We start from the raw sequence: 15,014 nt of genomic DNA on the forward strand, positions 1-15,014 counted from the left end.
TACAAGCACACAAATCATATTGATACCGCCTCTTTGCAGCTAGATCACAGATCCCAATTACAATCCAAACATTAGATTTTTTTTTTTCCATCCAGTAACACAAATATTCTAAAAGAAACCAAAAATATTTTTTATGCTGAAAAAAATGTAAATTTAACTTAACTAAATAAATATTACAATTTAACCTGTGAGGACGAATAAACCTTGTCAGTTATGCATAATGTTGTGAGGTATATCGCTAGTTTGGTTAGTTTTTTTTTGGTTTTATTATTTTTACACCAAAATTACTGTGAGCAGCTGCATGTCAGTGATTTAGAAATGAAAGCCACTGTCACCTCTGCCAGATCAGCTGCCATCACCATGGCAACAGTCAGCCACAGCATCACCATGTGTACCTAAACACCCCAACTTCTCCTAGCATTAATTCAGTGACAGACAGACAGACAAACAGACAGACAGACAAACAGACAGACAGACAGGCAGGCAGGCAGGCAGGCAGGCAGGCAGGCAGGCAGGCAGACCAGGTAATAGGCTGCACCCGGGACACAGGCATTCTTTGATTTGACAGACACATTGCCTCCCTGAGTGAATAGACTGTGCATCTGTGTAGGCACTTGGATGTTTCCAAGTGCAGGTAAAAGAACCCACCAGGTGCAGCTGCTTCATAGTTTGAGTGGAAGGTGGTCACATAATAGACAGTACCTTGTGAAGCTGCATACGCTGACCCATTTAAGAAGGGGCAAAGGTAATGAATAGCGTATGCAATGTCTTCAAGTACTGTGTGACTTGACTGACAGGCGGTTTAGGTAATAGACAGGATGTGAGATGCCTCATTACACTGTTCTTTTGTGAGGTGCACACAATAAATAAATATACATATATATATACATATATATATATATATATATACAAATACTATAATAAAATGGCACTAGCGGTAATAATTCTAGCAGCAGTTAGTTGAACAAGTCCTGTTTTGATTAAAACTTTTAAATCAATTTCTGTGATGTGTCGTGAAGAGATGTTGGACTGCAATGAATTAGGCTGTCTAAAGACAACAGAACATGGCTGCTCAGTGCTTGCATCAGAAGTATGAAGCCCAGGCATGTCCATGCAGCAGAGAGCAACCCTGCAGCAGCAACAGCACAACCCTCATCTGCAACGTGTGGCCACCATCCAGCAGGTCAGAGGTTGGTGTTGCTGTGATTCAGTTGAATAATGAGGTTTGAGGCATATGGCCACTGTCTGATGCATTACAGGCTACAATTTGACAATTTCTGAAACTGACAGTCACCTCTGTCATCTAGCTACAGTTTAACTCACCAAAACGAGGTAGTGTACGTCCACACTGAACCTCAGAATTTCATATTGGGTCACTCTTCATGAAGCAGACAACAGATCCATTTGCCAGCATCTCTAACATGGGCTCAGTTGACTGACCAACCCCAAATGTCCAGTTCCTCCGGAGCTTCAGTCCATGCTGCCAGAAGACTGGCCAGCCAACTACAACCAAGCTCAGATGTCCCTCCACAAACAGATGGTTACAAACACTTTTAAATATCGAGACCCTTTTGTCATACTGGGACTTATAAATAGTACGCCTCATTTGCAAGTTCAACTTTTGTTAAAACATTGTCCCGTCCCTCAGTCTCACCAACCTTTCATTTCTTTTGTGTTTTTTGTCAGCTCATTCTAACCCCTGCAGTAGCCCTGCATGGCTGCAGAACAGTCAGACCTCCCTGCTGCCTCCTCTCAGGTACAAAAATAGAACAAAAGCACTCCTTGCATCGGGGTGTAGTACTAGGAGAGTAATCATTAACAAAGTTGAACGGGAGTGAAAACGAAAGATGCATCATTAACTAGTTATTATTGTTGAATATTACAAGGTTTTTCCCAAATACATTTCAGTTACGGACCTTTGCAGTGAGAAATGAGCCTACAGCGCTGGCTTTAGCCCACAGAGTAATATTAGAACCCTATTATGCATTGACTCTAAATCCATCTTGATTGTTTTTTTATATCCAACCAGCTGATGAACATGTCTTCTGATTGAAAAGCCACTGATATCGCCCTCCTGAACTGTTTTCCAGGGGAGTGTTTTCACACAAATGTTGATGACAAAGGAAAAGGTGGGTTTTACAAGCAAAATGCGTTTAACGCAGATTAAATTTAAACCCATCATCATCAGCTTGACTATTTTCAGAGATGCTGTATGGATATTATGACTGTTTAAACATGCTTAGTGCTGCTCTGTCAGCTCCATATCAGCAAATTCTCATTCATATAGTTATTGTCCCTTAACCCCACATGCTGTGTCAACATTTCTTACAGCTGCAAGATTAATTTAAAAGCTGGCTGGTCCACACAGTTGTGCATTTCCAAGATTTGATAGATCCATGCTCCAAGGTAAAAGACTTGGTGATCGACGTCCTTATTGACAACCTGTTAACGTGCTGCACTGATACCTTCTCGGCTCCAGCCCATCGAATATGAAGAAACAAAACATAAGAAAAAGTGTTGTTTATGTCAGGTACCCTGCAAAAAGACACTTCATATAGGCTTGTCAACCTACGTTGAACCAAGTATACCTGGTACAAGCCGGTATAGCTGTTAACACTGGTACCAGGGGTGACACTAGACGTGTGTCCACTCTCCATGGCGAGTCACAATGAGAAAAATGTGAAAGAAAATCCTACAACGCCAGTTGGGACTTAAGTGAAAATCTATTTTCCACAGAGAAAAGTGTTGGTTTTTGCTCTTGTTTTGATGTAAAAATGCTGCACCATCCAGAAGCACTCGTGTTGATGTTACTACTCTCCTTGCAGTTCTCTCTCCAGTTTAGACCCACACTGTGGTCAAGAAGCACCTGCCCTGCCCACCAATCCACCAGGTTGCACACCACCTGCACCTACACCTCCACCAAGAGGAAAAGTACTAAACCTCCCCCTTTTTCCTTCGAAAGTCCAACCCCACCCTGCACCCAGTCACAAATCAACAGTGACCTGCTCACCCCTCTTCTTCCCACCCATTTTTCATGGGTGTGTTTGCATAATCAGCTCACACCTCAGCTCCCTCTGCAATCACTCAGCCTCCTCCTCAGGTGGCTGCCCCACAGCATTGGACCTCATTCCGGTAGGGCCGCTCTCTCCCTCCCTCTCTCCTCCACCAACCACCTCTGGTTCTCCCCAAGCTGCCCTAGAACCCCTGCAGTCGTCCTCCAGAGGTCTCCATAGTCTTACACTCAATCCAGACTCTGGACAAACAGTACCAGCAGGAACTTCCTGTTACAGAGACCAGAACCTGCTCCGACAGTGGCTGTACTGACAGTGCAGTGAGCCTGACGTGATGAAACATTAATGGTTAGCTACTGCGTGCTGTCCTTGAGCTTGGTTCTAGGTGCTGCTGCTGCCCAGTCCCCGTGTCATTTTGATAAAGAGTGTGTTTTGTATTTCAGTCGGGGCTAACATCCAAAGTAAACAGGGTGAGCCCTTGGGAAAGAAAAGATGAATGATCTGCTGTTCCAAATGCAGAAAGCAAGCCTACAATTCACAATGGGCCACTTCAGCAGAAAAGGTCAAACATGAAAATCAAACAACTAAACCAACTAAACATCAATGGCTCAAAACATTATTAGTAAAGGTGAGCCAAAAAAAAACCCCAGAGCCAGGTCCATATCTCAATTTCAAAACAGACATTTCACATTTATCTTAATTTAGCCATCAGGCATGTACTTTGTCACACAATGTGATACACTCACAGGATGCGACCAGTGTATTTCTTAGCACTATTAAAGGAACCATTCCTGAGGGTGCGCATTGAGATCAGAGTAGACAGCACTAATCCACAACTGAATTTCTGTCAAACAGCTCTGGGATTTTTCACCAGATGTTTCCAGATTTATTTCTCAACAGGGTTATATTTGGGTGGCTTCACATTCAGTCGCTCATCCAATGTCTCACCAGTTCCCCAACAGCCACCCCCGCTCACCAGCAACCCTCCTCGACACCCGCTCGTGCCTGCTGACAACACGAAGGGGTCCAAATCACCCCTATTCGCCTCTCGCCAGCCATCTATAGAGCTCGCACAGAATTCTCACATCCCACATCCTGATATACCATATGGCTTTGAGATCCCACAGGGTTTAGGAGCCACTTGTGGTAACTTGACCTGAAACAGCGTACCCATACATGTTGTGATATGCTTCATCTTGGATGGCATCGAAGGTAACTTTTTTTTTTTCATATACATTTATTATGCAGTGGTTTGGGCATGTAGTGAGTGAGGAGTGATAGTGAATATTTCATGTTCAAAATAAATAAATAAATCAAATATAATATAATGGTTTGGTTGACAGTGACGCTGGCAGGCAGGAGGCCTAGAGGAAGGCACCAAAGAGGAGAGTTGTAAAGGTAGTAGGTTAGTTGGTAGTAGGTTAGTTGGTGAAAAAGAAGCAGTGTGACATGCAATGGTTTGAGATGGAGGCAGATGATTGGGCGATGGAGGAAGGTAGCAGCTAAAGGTGAAGGTGGTGAAGACATTTATTTCACAGTATAGTAGTGGAGCATATAGAATCGCAAGGCTTTTTTATATTGACAACTCACTATGCAAAACTTATGCAAGAAATTATTTGTTGTTGTTTTACTGCCTGGATTATTATACTATTTGGAATTCCCACAGGTCTGCAGGCGCCATATGGTAGTGTTTAACTTTTGTTTGGTGTCATAAAGACACATTTTTCTTGTTCTACAATCTTGTTAATGGCTCTTAAGGAAAATTGTTTTTAATCATGGAAAAAAAGATAATTTGACTGAAACATTCTGCATTAAACATTTAAGTCAGACAGTGTTAAGGTGTAACTTTTATGATGATCAGCAGCATTCCTCTTCAGTGCACTGGCCTCTGTTCAGGTGTGCAGAGGGTTTCTCCTAAACTAAAAGTAAAACAACAAAAGTCATGTGAAAATGTTTCACATACACTGCTCTGTTGTTAGGAGAGCAGCAGGCTTCACTTCCTGGCTCCCAGGAGAAGCGAGCCAGTGGGGATACTGCTGCAGAGAGAGTCCTCTGGATGCTGACTGGTCAGATTCAGCATGCTCTCAGATGGAAATCGGCGACCCTACAGCAGATGGTAAGGCAGTGTTTTCCTGTGTGTGTGTGTGTGTGTGTGTGTGTGTGTGTCTTGTGCGGGCGTGACTAACAGCTGGTCCTGTGAATTGCAGTGCGGTGGGAGCGCGAGCCTGGTGGGCTGCAGTGCGAGTTGTGCAGAAGCAGAGGTTACGCTCACGTTTGTGCACTCCAAGCGCTCGAGAGGTAAGTGAATCACTCGCACCTCGAGATGTGATTATTGGCTTTTTGCTTCTCAAATAATGCAATAAAGCAGCACAAAGAACAGCAGGCATCATTCTGCTTATGTGAAATCATGTCAGTAATGTGCAGCTCTTTTATACTGGCACAATATGACCTGTAGGACAAGACTGGGATAGTTGCTTGATTAACGTTTGGTTGGATGTGACATTTTGTCTTTTTTTTTTCTAATAAAACCAACAAAATGAAGGGACACACAGTTGCTCAACTGCTGATTGATCATCAAAACTACAGCCATTATCATTATGGTAGTATTTTCCTGGGTTATACTGTTTAGAGAAATGTAGTTTTGATACCACAAACAATATACTGTACATGGAAATTCAGCAGGATGTTTAGTCCCTGCAACTAAATCTGTTGCCTTTCACAGACAAATCTGCTTTATTAGCTTTACTTAAAGAAAGGCTCTAAAATTCCTAACGGTCTGATGCTGATCTCGCATTGCAACTCTGTCTATGCGCAGGTTCATTGGGAGCAGCAGCACCAAACGTGGTCAGAGCAAGTCGTCGGGGTCGTAGCCCTGGCAGGAGAGGACGGCCACGCACCAGTCAGCAGACTCTCTGGGGAACCTTCTTCAAGAAAGGTCTGTATTCTTTGCTGACCTCGGGGCAAGAGGTCCCTCAAAGGGATGCTGCAGGATTACAAATAAGTTTTAAGAAGTTACAAAATAGTAAATAAGTCTGACAGGTCTGTGCTTAAACAGTACATACACATTACTTCTTAAGAAGAAAACATTCATTTTCCATCTAGTAACCAAGTATACATATCTTATGAGATCTCTGCGCCAGGTGCGGCTATGATTTTAACAAACCTGTTGTCACAGTGCTGAAAGGAGAACAACAATGTGGTGGAAACAAGTGAAACAAAACAGACTCATAGTCGCCTTATTTTTCTATACAACACATGAACCATATAAGTGGTATATTATTACACCTATTTGTTCTCTATGGCTTCCTGTCCTTCGCCAACCGAAGTTCCTGCACAACCTGTTTGCCTCTGCCAAAGCAGTAAAATGGATCCAATCCAGAATGCTGTCCACTGATATCTTCTCTTTTTTTTTGTCCTGGCTAAACCCTCCCACCACAAAGAAAAAAAAAAAAAAAAAAAAATCCTTAACAGCATCCTAAAAAGAACATGGTTTGAATTTGTTTAGCAAACTGCGTTGCCGGCTTCAGTGGCACAGAGCCAGCTTCCCCCTGTGCATGTAATGAATGCCAGCAGATGTTCTACAGAAGGGAGAGAAGCTTAATTAAATTGCCTCATAAAAGGCCCCTTTGAGAGCGACAATAACATTTGAGGATAAAAGTCACACTGTGATAAGATATCACCATAATGAATATTTTCACACGGCTCACAGAGCGGGACCAAAGGAAGCGGACACACCGGGCTGTGTCCTCTCACCTCCTGGTGGCCGGGACTCACTCCGCTGAGAGGTTGTGCATCCAGCACATTGAGGGAAGGACTCCGAACAGAGCAGCACCGTGAAATTCTTCTCCCACGTTAATGCCCCGTGGGATCCATGAACAGTCGCACATCCCTCCTCCTCCTCACAAACAGTGGAGGAGTAGTGGGCGCATTTCCCCGAGACCACATGACTTTACCAAAGCGTTGTTTCAAATGAGCTCTTTGTTATTGACACATTAACGGTGCAAGTTAAAGGTGACATGGATATCATTTACACCTCCTGGCCAGCAGGTGTCACACTCACTCTTGCCTCACTATTCTATTCGTCTGCTTGCCCAGTTGACACAACTAACCCAAACACAGCCTCCAAAACCTGGCGAGTACCGACATTCTCAAGTCACTGATAACACACGGACAATATATCATATTAATGTAAGTATGCTAAATGTTATGACCATTCTGGAACCAATGACGAATTTCTTATCATTATTATTGCTATTAATGCAATTAATTAAATACACTTTTGGTTCTCATAAAGTACTGTCTTAAACACAAATCAATCACCCACCAACTCTTTCACCTATTGTGGTTTTAATACTTCTTTTTTTTTTTAATACAGAAAAACCTACTACATTTCCACTTTCCACAGTAACTAGACACCTGCTCTTAATCAATATTTTAATAATTCTTAAAGCACTGTTCCTGCATTAATGCACACTAGTTATGAACACAGATACAGGTTTTGTGACTTGATTTGTGAGTGCTTTAATATTGATTTATTGATTATGTATCCACACACTAAGATTAGCACAGGCTAGTCATAATCCTTATTTATCATTAGGTTCATATTTGACGGTGTAACTAATATTCTTTCTGTAAAAACATATATTAATATATTCCACACTGAGACAAAGTAAAATGTATACACCCGTCTTCAAAATGGCAAAAAAATATTTTTTTATTAAGTTGAAATAGTTGTGATGTGATATAATAGTTTAAATGGTGATCACTTCCAGGTTTGAATAGTCAGCCTACAGAGTTTGAGTGTTTTCAGCTCAGGCAAACCTCATCTTAAAGGTGTATCCTAGTTTGGTATGAACACACATTCTCTGTTAAAAGATTTTCACCGACTAGCCTTCCTTTATACAGTGCTTTGCATAATAAAAACGTGTGCATATTAATCCCATCTGTCGAGACACAAGAATACGAGTTCAGTTTCAGTGGTTTGATGATTTCAAACAGTCCCCAGCAGTTTATTTTTACAGTTCCTTTTTATACCTCAGAGTAAAATACATTGTAAATGTTGCTACGATAATTCAGGTGCAGATAATACAATGATACATTTCTCTAGTGAAAATATAGGGCTTATTATAATAATACACAATTTAAGATTTACATGGGAAATGTCGGCTGGGTGTGAAACGCAACGATGGAATGTTTCAAGTGTAAATGAGTGTTACAGTAAACATATACAGTATATATGTATATATGTATAAAAAATGTCCATGCACATGTTTTGGTTTACAAGCTCGTGTGCAAAATGTTGTTGCATCCAAGCCATTGAGCTGTAGCTAGATCGCTCAATGACTGACAATGCTCGCTGAGGCGATACAGTTTACAGGCACTGCAAGGATGAGGTCATACATTCTAAAGTTTTGTTTTTAATAAACATTTTTGCAAATTTAAAATTAAATAATTTTGTGCTAAGTTTCCAGTGACTCATGCATGTCTACATTTAGTTCCTAACGCTAATGCTTAGCTGCTCTATAGCCATGAGACTTCAGCACGAGATTTAGGTTTAGCAGGCGCAAAAAATGCACATCAAGGATTGAGCTTCCATCAGCACAATATAAATAACGAATGAGCGTTTGCTGGAGTCAAAAATTATGCAATTTCATTTATGAAAACTTGTCTGGGACAAGCAAACTCTTTATATTACGTTTAATAACTTAAAAATGGAATTGATAGAAAACAATTTTGTTCAGGGAACTGTAAAATATATTTTTTGAATATTTATTGTCAATGTACAATGTAAAACAAAATTAAAAGCTCAGCCTTAAGGTCAAGTTCTATGCTGAAGGTTGATACTTATTGCATCCTTCTAAATAGCTGCAGTTGCATATGAATCTGAAATGTTGATGGAAAAATAAAAAAGAATTCCTCGCTCCTGATCATTTGCTTTCTATCAAGAAGCAGCTTACAACCATAACTGGCTGGAGCCCCGAGGCAAAAAAAAGTCATCTGCAGCTGTTAGAGCTGAAGGGAAATCCACATACAGTAATAAAAGGAATGAAGTGATTTTCCACACGCACAACTGAAACTGATATCACGAATCAATACGGTTCTCAAACATTTGTGTTACCCTTGACCTCAAACAATAACAAGTGAAACCAATAAAACCATAAATAAGCGTATAAAACTCTGTAATGACCCTTTTCAAGGGGAATGAGTTCTGGATATTGCCTCTCTGCTGGTTCTTCTCGTGTGCGGTAGAAATGGATGGAATGTTTTATTTCTGATGAGCAGCGGCGAAAGCGAGGCATCGGCGGACTGCAGCTCACTCACAGTGGATTGCACGTGCAGAGCGAGACGAGGCTCTCTCAGCCCCCCCTCAGGGCATGCTGCTGGAGCCCAGGCCGTCCTTCTCGGCCGACATGGACTTCACCAGCTCCTCCACCCAGCGCACCTCAGAGGCCACCTGCTCGGCCAGGACCTCGTAGCGGTTCTCCAGCCGGCCGAACTTGCGCTTTAGGATGTTGGCCGACTGCATGGTGAGCCGCGTCTCCTCCTGGATTTTCTTGCGCTGGGCCTGGCCGCGCTGCAGCTCCTGGCGGATGTGGCCCAGGTCGCTGGAGATGCTCTGGTTCTCCTCCTTGTACCAGCCCTCCTTCTCCTCGTAGATGGAGAGCAGCGCAGCCACGTCCTCGCGGCACGAGCGCTGGTTGCGCTCCAGGTCTTTCAGGCCCTCCTCTGCGGCGGCGATCTCCTCCAGAACCTGCGAGAAGCGCTCGAAGTTGACGTAGGTGTTGTTGGGCGGCATGCTGGAGTGAGACTTGATGGTGTACTCCTTCAGACGGGTGGTCTTCAGCCGCCTGCGCTCAGTCTTGTGGTCCCGTTCTTCTGGGCGGACGTTCCGCCTCTTGATCACCTGAAGAAGGAAACATGTATGAGTGTGAGGTTGGGGTGGTGGTCCATAGTCAGCTGCCAAAAACTTAACTATGCAATCAGAATGAGAAATCCACTGCAAATACAACTGCACGGTGAAGTCAAATACTTTGCTAAATCCAGGACTGAATCTAATGGAATTTCATCATTAATCTGATCAAAAAGGAATATCTGACGGTTAGCAATGGTGCGCTGGTTTTAAAATAAATGTACATTTAAAATTTGTTTCCGTCAGTCTTAGAGTAGTCAAGCAAGCAGTCTCTGGACAGGCTTGAAGTGACTCTGGATGACCATTTCAGCAGATTAGCTCTGCCAGGTTGGCTACATGCTTTGCAATTGTTAAATATCTCGAACAAAAGCTAAAGATTGTGTTGATATGCAACGTCGGCCCTACAACTCAGTGTTAGATAGTTCCAGGCAAGGCCAGGGTCAAAGCCTTTCGAGCAGAGAAAAGCCAATTACACAATTCTGACAGTTTCAGAAATCTGGAGAGAAGATCTCAGTGTGACTCCTGCTGTCATCTACATCAACCAATCGATCAATAGGAATAAGGCTGTGCATCGTTCTGAACTCGCCAACGTCAAATGGCTGCAGTACAGTTTGTGTTTCCTCTTCTTTGCTCATTGTGCGATCTGCAAATAAAGGGCTCACCTTAATCCAGGGGTGTCCCAGGCTGTCGTCAATTGTCATTCTCTTTCTGCACAAGAAGACAATTCACAAGTAAGAAATTGGGACTTTCATACGGCGGACGTCTCCTCGTTACAGCTGACATGGACTCAAAAACCACTTCATACTTGGGATCTTTGACAAGCAGCCGACGAATGAAGTCCTTGGCAAGCTCGCTGGTGTTGCTGAAATACTCCTCGTCAAAGTCGTAGTTGACAGCTGAGATGTTTGTCAGGGTCTCCTGCTTCGTCTCGCCCAGGAAAGGTGAAGCGCCGCTCAGCCTGCAGCGACCGTGGACAAGAGGTTTGTGTTACCATGCTGGCAAGGAAGGGAGGGGATTTAAGTGGCTGCAAAAGTCAGCAGGATGTGAAATGTTACTCACAGAATGTACGTGATCACTCCGATGCTCCTGCATAACACAAGAATCAAAAACCGTTAATTAAAACTGCCATACAGGAGGATAAAAAGACTTCAGAGAGAACCAAAAAAGAAAAAAAAAAGCATCTTACCACATGTCAGCCTCCAGGCCGAGTGGCTCGTAGTTGACTATTTCAGGGGCTGTGAAGCACAGAGGAATGAAAGCGCTAATTCAAACCAGATGTGGAGACTTGAACCGCAATATCTCCCCTTTGCAGGGTTTGACCAACTTGCCAGCACTTGCACAAGCTGCTTCGCTGTGCAACATGTTTACTCAGCATTAGGGAAGGAACGCGATCTCACCGACAAACTCCGGCGTTCCGAAAATGTTCTTGAACTCGTTCCCCGCCTTAATCTGATGCGCAATCCCAAAATCAATCAGTTTGATCCGGGGGTTGGGCACATTCTTGTCAAGCAGCATGATGTTCTCAGGCTGGAGGACGAAAAACACGAGGGACAGAATGAGATTCTGAGACTGATCACATTTTAAGACAAATGACTAAACTTCAGGTAAAAAATGCTTCTGTTTTTACTTTTCATTGTGCTGCTGCTGCACACAACAGTGGCAGTCATATGCTGCAAGTCACTAACAGTGGCTAGTTAATGATGCCAAATTGTACACACAAGTGCAAACTGTCAGGAATCTGTTGGTTTCAAGAGTTAATGAACTTACAAACGATTCATTAGTTTAAGTTTTACTGCCTGTTAAAAAGATGGTCCAAAGACATGATGCAATTAATACAATTAATCAATTGCAAAAAATATAATTTTCTCTGAATCATAAAGCAGCTTATGTTTATATATAATTAATACAAATACTTCAATAATACTTAATAATATAATACTGCAGCCACATGACACTTTACGCAGTCATCACATGACAAGCTACTTCTCATGTCCAGTGGTCATGCTGGCTTCAAGCGGAAACCAAAGTCCTTCTCTTCTTGAGCACCTGAACACATAAAAGCCGTCTTGACCAACCACCAATCGCTGACCTTGAGGTCGAAGTGGGCGATGCGCTTGGAGTGAAGATACTGGACGCCGTCCAGGATCTGCTTGAGGAACTGCGTGGCCTCCTCCTCCGTCAGAGACTCCTTCTCAGCCAGGAAGTCAAAGAGCTCCCCGCCGGACACCAGCTCCAGGATCAGGATCACGTCTGTCTTGTTTTCAAAGATGTCATGCAAGGTGATGATGTTGCTGTGCTGGATCTCACGCAGAATGTTGACCTCGCGCTCAATCTCTTCACGGCTGACCCCCCGCCGGCTGGACGACAGCCGCCGCTTCTTGATGAATTTGGCAGCGTACTCCACCTCTGAGCTCTTCTCCTTGCACTTACGGACGATGGCAAACTGTCCACTGCAGAAAGCACATTAAAAAGAGTTTCTTAGATTTAGATATGCTTCTGCTCCTGGTTAATGCACTGCAACAGCCCTCAGTATGGTCTAAACTTTGATGGAGCATTGATTCAAGTAATAAAACCCATACATCTATAAAAATACATAACCATTTTAAATGCAACACCCAATCAATGTTTCTAAATCATGTTTTCCTAAAACAAGTGAAAAATGCCTGTACAGTCGGAATATTTTCAATCAATCACTCAATCAAACTTTATTTATATAGCACCTTCCAACAGCCAAACGGTGCACAAGGTGCTTTCCAGAGTAAAACAATATAAAAGCAATTACAATTAGATTTTGATTAAACTAATTTGTTAACTTTAGTTCTGTAATTCTGTTTCAAGAAGAGAGAAAAGACGGCGGGCCAAAACAGATGACAAACCAAAAAGCTTGAGAGTGTCTCTCTGCAGGACACACAATAAGTTGTTCGCTCAAGTGGCAGAAAGAAAAGTAGCCGTGGAACCAAAGAGGCTTTTGTAGTGAGCCGCCAAGGTTTATGTTGGGGCCCATTTAGGGATCCCAGCCCCGAGATCCTAAAATACTCGAGTGACAAACTGAAACCACTGCAATTGTAAGGATCTGTATTTAAAACAGCTGTACAAGACTCAGGGTAGATAAACAAAGGGAAGGGAATGTAATGGTTTTCAGGTAAGCGTGAGGAGAAAAATGTGAACTCTGTGTTCTCAAACTGAATGTCTGCACACACACACACACACACACACACACACACACACACACACACACACACACACACACACACACACACACACACGGGGGGGGAAAGGCACCTTGGAGGACTGTGATGTCATACCTTTGCTGCATTACTGCAGGAAAAAAACAACTAGCCAGCATAAACAAGCTGTGGTTGTTCTATTCGAGTACGGTGACAACCGGCAAGCAAAAGAAGAACAAGGAACTGATACGCAGTATGCTGCTGCTGCTGCTGACACATGGCTTTGCTATTTGGAAGTCATCAGATGTGATGTTAGGCAGGTCGCAGCTGCTTCCTCGCATCACAGTGGAACTCAATTGATTAAATAATGCGTCACACTCGCATGAAATCTAGTCTGCGTGAAAACACATTGACTTGCAATGCAAGGAAATAAAAACAGTTTTTCTTAGCTGAACCTTCTCAGGAGAACCTTTGTAACTTATGTTGCACATTTTACTTTTTTTTTGCCTCATTATTATAGCCAAAAAGGCAATTTCTCACACTGTTCAAATATTTCCAATTGCCTTAAACATTCGTCATCAAGAATAGAAGTGAGTAGAATAAAACACAGTTCATACCTGCCCAACTCCTCTCCCATTTCATAATACAATTCCACATCTTCTTGCCTGAAGCCAGCCATGACTTGCTGACTGTGATGATAGGAAGGATGCCTGGGACAAACTCTGCAACAACAAATAAGATAACATGTAAAACACCTGCAGCAAAGGTTGATAACTGGGCCGACAACCCTAAAACACAATAATAGTTAGACAAATGTTGATTAATCCAGACAGTTCTCAGTTCACGATTACCGTATTTTACCCAAGTGTACCTGAACTACTTCCCTCCTTATTTGGCGAGAGTCAACGCAGCTCGAGTTTTCAGAGACTTTCTGGCTGATGTCAGACCTCTGCATACCAGACCCACTGACATCATCTCCTGCCCCGGACCACAGCGCCGCTTCACTTAAAGGGACTGGGATTTAGCCTCTCTTAGCAATTATTTCTCTTGCCTGAAGCTTTCGCGGGAATAAGTCTTGTCATTAAAATCAGATAAAGTCGAGTGACTATTGACTGAAGCTCGGTGTAAAGACGTGGCTCAAAAAACAACTAAACCATTGTTTAAAAAACAGAAAAGGTGGCAGAGCCGCAATTCCCTTGAATATACTTCTATTAAACTGGACGGCGTGTTCATAGCTTCGAATAAAACTGGGAACTCCTACCGGTGGTATAAAACATAATAATTCAATCGAGATAAAGCGACAGGGAAAATAACTATTTAGAACCAATCAAAATGATGCGGTTAGCTTAGCGCTAGCTAAGCTCGCGGGTAACGATGCGGTGTAAACACCGGCTTTGGCTCGGGGTGACAGCCGTTAGAGCATAACGCAAAATACACGAGGAAGACCAGACGTACTGGCGTTAAAACTCAATTACAAACAGATATTATTGTACAAGTAAAGTATAAATATCCGTTGTAACTTGCACTTACAGTACTGTCGGCTATGACTGCAGCATTCCCCTCTGGAGTAGTTTGTGTGCGGGTCGACGGACTTGACGGTATAAAATCACTGCAGTGAAAAACGACGCTTCCGGTTTCACATACAAAATAAAAGTCTCAGCTGCCGGAGCAGCGACTGGTGTAAGTAATACTTCTTTTACAACTTTATTTTATTTTATTTATTATTTATTTTAACAACTAAGTTTTTATTTTTTATTTTAATTAAAAAAATAAAATAAAATCGCAAGATCATGACAGATATTTAATGCCCAATTTTGTCATAGCAGAACTGAAACAGAAAACCTATATGAGGTTTTTACAGTAAACAAATCCGTTATTTCAGCATGGAATCAATGGTTATCTGCCTCACATCCGTTACAATTTACG

The 15,014-nt window shown here is 42.6% G+C and overlaps 1 protein-coding gene across 1 annotated transcript; it reads right to left on the bottom strand.

Moving 5' to 3' along the window:
- Window positions 1–7,982: 7,982 nt before the first annotated feature.
- Window positions 7,983–14,764, bottom strand: dapk3 (death-associated protein kinase 3). The gene is made up of 9 exons (XM_076021868.1): window positions 14,619–14,764; window positions 13,706–13,810; window positions 12,011–12,371; window positions 11,319–11,448; window positions 11,108–11,156; window positions 10,981–11,007; window positions 10,727–10,879; window positions 10,584–10,629; window positions 7,983–9,915 (listed from the first exon to the last, which is right to left on the bottom strand). The coding sequence occupies exons 2-9, from the start codon at window positions 13,765–13,767 to the stop codon at window positions 9,379–9,381; spliced, it is 1,365 nt and encodes a 454-aa protein (XP_075877983.1). The 5' UTR covers window positions 13,768–13,810; window positions 14,619–14,764; the 3' UTR covers window positions 7,983–9,378.
- Window positions 14,765–15,014: the final 250 nt, after the last annotated feature.

Source organism: Nelusetta ayraudi, unplaced genomic scaffold, assembly GCF_046127955.1.
Source record: "Nelusetta ayraudi isolate G7.1 ecotype Tasmania unplaced genomic scaffold, CSIRO-AGI_Nayr_v1 ptg000011l, whole genome shotgun sequence".
Taxonomy (NCBI): Eukaryota; Metazoa; Chordata; class Actinopteri; order Tetraodontiformes; family Monacanthidae; genus Nelusetta; species Nelusetta ayraudi.